This window comes from Phyllostomus discolor, chromosome 5 (genome assembly GCF_004126475.2).
Source record: "Phyllostomus discolor isolate MPI-MPIP mPhyDis1 chromosome 5, mPhyDis1.pri.v3, whole genome shotgun sequence".
NCBI lineage: Eukaryota > Metazoa > Chordata > Mammalia > Chiroptera > Phyllostomidae > Phyllostomus > Phyllostomus discolor.
Window position 1 is genome coordinate 152,418,302 of NC_040907.2, and position 6,000 is coordinate 152,424,301.

General features: G+C 50.9%; 1 protein-coding gene across 4 annotated transcripts in view; it reads left to right on the plus strand.

Annotated features, from left to right (window-relative positions):
* The window catches only part of ABCC2 (ATP binding cassette subfamily C member 2), a 62,034-nt gene extending 56,282 nt beyond the window's left edge, over positions 1–5,752 (plus strand). For all 4 annotated transcript variants that reach the window (XM_028512915.2, XM_036027137.1, XM_036027139.1 and 1 more), the window contains 4 exons: positions 507–665; positions 1,567–1,733; positions 4,186–4,380; positions 5,061–5,752. In XM_028512915.2, the coding sequence (XP_028368716.1) occupies positions 507–665; positions 1,567–1,733; positions 4,186–4,380; positions 5,061–5,190 (651 nt within the window). In that variant the 3' untranslated portion in view covers positions 5,191–5,752. The remainder of the gene's footprint in view (positions 1–506; positions 666–1,566; positions 1,734–4,185; positions 4,381–5,060) is intronic.
* Positions 5,753–6,000: the final 248 nt, after the last annotated feature.

The following is a 6,000-nucleotide window of genomic DNA, read 5'->3' on the forward strand; positions in this document are numbered from 1 at the left end:
CTGGGGCTGGCTTATATTCTTGTTACAAAGGCAGAAGGAGGAGGGGGAAGGAGTGCAGCTGCTGAAAGCGGGCATACAGAAGCAGAAAGCGAGGGTTAGCGTACGACCTTGAGATAACTGCTTATGGAAACGGCTGCTGTCTGAGAATGGCTGCTGTCCAGCTATGTCCTGTCACAATGGTAGGCCTGATCATTCCTTTCTCCTCACTTCTAATCAAGGATTTAAAAAAATCTATAGTTTCCAATAATTATAACAACAGTTGCTGATGTGTCCATTTCCAACAGTCACTGTGGTTCTCGGCAAGCCACAGTTTAGGGGCGGGATGGGACAGTGGTCTTGTTCTGACATCTGAGCCATTTTTCCCCACCAAACCTCAAATCAGTTTAACATCTTAGAGATCAAGAGGCTAATCACTGCCTCTTTCCTCCTGTGATTCTGACTGCCCCAGGCTGCATTTTTCTCCACCAACAATTGCATGGCAACCTAACCTGGGGACCTCTTTACAGATTGGTGTGGTGGGCAGGACCGGAGCCGGGAAGTCATCCCTGACAAACTGCCTCTTCAGAATCCTGGAGGCTGCAGGCGGCCAGATCATCATTGATGGGGTAGATATTGCTTCCATGGGGCTCCACGACCTCCGAGAGAAACTGACCATCATCCCCCAGGTGAGCTCTCGCACTTGCTCTGTCGCACACGGCAGGGGACAGATGCAGGAAACGTGTGCATCTTCCTCTTGATGCAGATTCCATGAGCAGTGTTATTTCTGCAGTCTACCAGGGCGCCTGGGCTAGTTCCCTCCCTGACACACTGTTTCTGAATTTCCAAAAAATAAGGTCTTGTCTTGTCTCTTTTTTTCTTTTCTTTTCTTTTTCTTTTCTTCTTTTCTTTCTCTCTCTCTCTTTTTTTTTTTTTTTTTTGGCAATATGCTCATGTGACTGCCTGTATCTAGCCAGTAGGTGGCAGCAACACAACAGAAGTCAAATAAAGCAGATGATTATTTAGCATTTCTATAGCCCAGCATGGTTTGCGAAACCTTTTGCAATCAGCATTAGCAGTTTCGCCGCTGAAGCTTGAAACCATTAAGCTTTATATTCCTCATTTGATAAGGTTAAAAGGCAGAGTAGGGAGTTTGCTGCAGGTTTCTGCCAGCAAGCCAACACTCAGTGCGTGGGCAAGAAAGGCTTCCCTTCAGCTTCCTGTCTGGACCCCACCGAGTAAGGACTGCCCTGGAGGCTTCTGGGTGGCGTGTATGTGGGTCCTCATTAAAACCGCCCTTCCTCTGCTCCCTGCAGCCAAATCTCTGGGGGTGGGTTTGGTTTGTCGAGGGTTTGTTCAGTTTGATGCGCTCTTTTCTCCAGCCTCTTCAAAGGCGTAATACATTCTCCTGTGACTGTAGCACCCATGACCCTTCCATCTCCACACCATGAGTTTTCCTGTGGGAGTGTGGGGCTTTCCACCCAGCTTTCCCTCTCGGGCCAGTCCGACTTGCTGTCTCCCAGCCACCCAGCACCGCGAGCCCCTTTTCTGCCATTAGCCCCAACAGCCCCTTCGTCCCTTGACACGCAGGACCCCATCCTGTTCTCTGGAAGCCTGAGGATGAATCTGGACCCTTTCAACAACTACTCAGATGAGGAGATCTGGAAGGCCCTGGAGCTGGCTCACCTCAAACCCTTTGTGGACAGCCTGCCACTTGGTTTGTCCCACGAGCTGGCAGAGGCCGGAGACAACCTCAGGTAATGTTTCCAAACCCACCGACCAACCCCCAGGCAGTGAGAGGCAGCAAGGGGGACCACTGCGTGGCTCCGTGTGCTGGCGGGCGCCTGGCACGGTCCAGGCATGACCCCTCATGTGTCAAGGGGACCTGCTGTGGAGATGACATGAGAGGACAGATGAAAATGTGCATGGGAACTGCTGATTGTTGGTGCGTGAGCCCTCATGAGATTTTAGATGGAGTTCCCAGGTCCACCTTTGTGCAGTTTTCCTCTTAGCTGCTCCCCGCAGTCAGGACAAAACAATCATGATGCCTAGTCCGAGCCCAGAAAGTCTAATCTCACCGGTATGAGGGAGAGCCATGGGATCCCAGGGGTCGCTGTGGGCATCCCAGGCAGGCAGCACAGGTCTACAGGACATGCGGTGACGGGGACGTGGCCTCCACCCAGTCCTCGGGCACCTGAGACACCTGAAACCAGCAGACTCTCCGTTTCCCAGTGCTTTCTGCCTTTCCGAAGGCTTTCTGTGAATGTTGACAATTCACATTTACTTACAGCCCTCATTCGCTACGTGCTTAGCTGTCAGTCAGCAAGTTGACCTGGCAATTTCCCTTTGACAGCTGGGTGTTTCCCTCCACGCGCTGACGTTCAGCCCTCAGCCAGAGCCCACTGCTCTGACGCGGGCCTTCCCGCAGCCCCAGGGGCCCTCAGCGTGGCGAGCAGGGCCAGGGCCACTAGCAGGTGAGGCTCATCAACGAAGGGAGGCCCAGTAGCTCAACTAGTGGAGCAGCAGCTCTGTTCACCCACGGACTTGTAAATGGAGAGGCTTAGGCTCTTGAGCAGAATCTGCAGTTTAGTAAGATTCCTCGGTGATTTTCAGGTATATTACAGTTTGAGAAGCACAGCCCAGAACACTGGTTCTTAACTAGGCTGCGCACTAGAATCACTTAGGAATCTTTTAAAAAAAAAATCTCAATGCCCAGGCTGTACCCCAGACCAGCTGACTCAGGGGCCCAGGCGACTTCAGTGTGCGGCTTTGGGATAGAAGGCTGCCCCGTTTGTTTTCCCCCAGAAATGGGTGTGGGAACCAGCAGGACTTAAGTGGGCCTGTAGCCTACGAAATAGACCATTTGAACATTCAGTCGACAGATACACCTTGAGCATCCACCATATGCAGGCACTGGAGATAGAGCGGGAGAGGACACAGACCCAACTGCTGGCCGCGCAGCACCGGCGGCACAATGGGGAAGACAGGCCTTGTGCGAGGAGATGTCAGGCAGCAAATGCTGCAGATGCCAGGGACTGTGTGTGACCCTCCGTCAGGATGTGATGGGGGGCCTTGGTACTTCTGGTTTGTAAGAATGAAAAATCACACCATCCTTCTCTCTCTGTGCTGGGAAACACCTTGACGGCATCCCCAGTGCCTTGATCTCAGACCTGGTTTGGCGGTGTTGAAACGTACATTTCCCAGAGATCCATCAGCTGGGGGAGAGAGAGAGGCAGCAGCTGAGAGCCAAACTGGCGCCTCGGCAGCAGCCTGTGGTGTGAGGCCCAACAGAACCAGCAGCAGTTGGGTGTAAATTCAGGAACTAGTTTTGCAGTCGCCTCCATTTTTACAGTACAGAGAGAAACTGGCAGTTCATCTTGGGTGACTTCTCATCTGCAGAAATTTTCTCCCAGAGAATTACAGAACTTTTAGTCTAGCCACCCTCTGTTTAATATGTTCCCTAATGGCCACAGCAGGCAAGAGCAATCAGCTAATTACGGAATATTTCCTCCACATCATTTCCCAAAGCTTCTCTGTGTAAGTAAGAGGTCCAGCCTTCATTACCAGCTCTTCGCAAATTAAAGTGATTTGCATTTCACAAGCATATTCAAGTTCCACGTATATTGCATCTCACACCAAGACGTCGTGTTCATTAAGATAGCTACATCTCTAATAGAGGCAGAAGGCCTCAAACAAATAATTAGCCTTGAGACTAGAATTACACATTAAAATAACAGATGGATTTGCTAAGGCCACTAAGAAATGCCACTGAGGCACTCTGAGGCAGCGTTGCCCTGTCTTAATGGTGTCAGGTCAGACACTGCAGAAATGAGCTTGGGGCATCCATCTTGCTTTGGAGTTGCTGCTGTGCCAGGATGGCGCCGTAGCCAAGTGCAAAGCGTTATTGCTGCTCCAGTGCTTCCCAAACTTGCTACACAGGAAAATCCCTGGGGTGCTTGTTACAAATACACATTCCTTGGCTCCTTCCTTTTCTGACTGAGTACTGGGGGGCCCACAAGTGTGAATTTTTTAAATTAAGTACTTGGGTCTTCTGATTCGCTGGGGAAGTTTGGCAAACATTGCCTGTGGCAACAAGGAACAGCTGGTGGAAGAGGCTGAAGCCTTCTGGAGGGGGGTGGGTGCCAACCTCCCAGCCCAGGTCCTTCCTTGGGCCCTGGGCTAAGGCGTGGTTTCTTCCCCTGTCTGCAGCATCGGGCAGAGGCAGCTACTGTGCCTGGCCAGGGCTCTGCTGCGGAAATCCAAGATTCTGATCATGGATGAGGCCACGGCTGCTGTGGACCTGGAGACCGATCGCCTCATCCAAATAACCATCCAAAAGGAGTTCTCCCACTGCACGACCATCACCATCGCCCACAGGCTGCACACCATCATGGACAGCGACCAGTGAGTGGGGTGGGGCGGGGCGGGGCAGGGCGGGGAGGCTTAACCGTGTGTCCACGGCAGCAGCATCTGCGGTGAGGTAGGTCACTGGGGATGGGTTAACCGCCGTCATTTTACTGATGAAGAAATGGACAGTGAGCGATTTCAAGTCATTTGCCCACAATGATATACATCAAACTAATGACAGCCAACAGGGTTAAGGAAACCGCCTCATGGGGGCGGGGGTGGGGGGTGGAAAACTGGGTGTCTCTGTAGCCGTAACTGAGCCTGGGGAGGTGGAGGCTCGGGCTGTGAGTGGCAGACGCTGACTGCGGTCCTGCCACCCACGGTCTCAGCTGCTGCCCTGTAACCTGCTTTCTGTTCCTTGGACGGATCACACTGAACACGGGGGTAAGGTCAGCGATCCTAGAAACAGGCTGCCCTAAACAACGTGTATCTTAAAAAAAAAAAAAAAAAAGCTTATGTAAATGGACTCAGCTGGCAAATATTCTGCCACTTGATTCTCTTGCTCAACATTTCATATGGATTTCATCCGTGTCGATGCAAACAGCTGTGGTTCATTCACTGCGCTGCGTTGTAGCCTCGTGTAAATGCCTGCACCACGATGTAGCACTGGCTGTTACAGATGCCGCAGTCCGAGGTGCTGCTTTCTAAGGCTGGCGTCTCCCTCTCCTGCGTTTCAGGGTGATGGTGCTAGACAACGGGAAGATTGTGGAGTATGGCAGCCCCGAAGAACTGCTGGAAAAATCTGGCCCCTTTTATTTTATGGCCAAAGAAGCTGGCATTGAACGTGGGAACAGCACAGCCTTGTGACAGCAGGTCCCGCGGCTCAGAAAGGACTAGAAGGATCATTCCTTATTTAATTTTTGAGAACTATATCATACATAGAGAAATGTGTGTAAAATGTGAATTATAAAGAACGATCAGCCGTGTCCCCACTGCCCAGGTGAAGGAAATGGAAGCAGCCGCTCCATCAGAATCCCCGGCCAGCCTGCTCTGACCCTCCCTCCTTGCTCCCCCCGGAGACAGCCACAGTGCCGAGTGATAATTATCCCTTTGCTTTCCGTTTTAGTTTTACCACTTTGTATGTATCTTTAAACGATGTGTAGCTTTTTTAAAAAAAAACTTATGCAAATGGCCTGGCTCATACGCACGCATTCTTCTACAACTTTCGACTTTGGCTCAATACTACCTTGGAGACGTATCCGGTCCACGGATATATAGTGGGGTGAGTTCGTGCTCACTGCTCTGCAGTACGGCAGAGGGGGAACCCGCCACAGTGTGCTTGTTTTAATGTTGGTCAGCAGCAGGGTTATTTTTTTCTATGATGAACTGTACTGCTATGAGCATTCTGATATGTAATTCCTGAGATGTATGTGCAAGACTTTCTTAGGGTGTAATGTGGGAGTGGGGGTGTGCACGTTTCCATGAATATATTCGGTAATGCCAAAGCCAAACTGGCAATGCTGACATAAAGCACTTTGTCTGTCTGATGGGTATGAATTGGTACCTCAGTGAGGGTTTCATTTATATTTACCCAGTTCCTGTTGAGGTTTCACAGAGTAGAATACAAACCACTACATGATCACAGCCTGAGGTTTCAATAGGAGGTTCCTGCTGGTT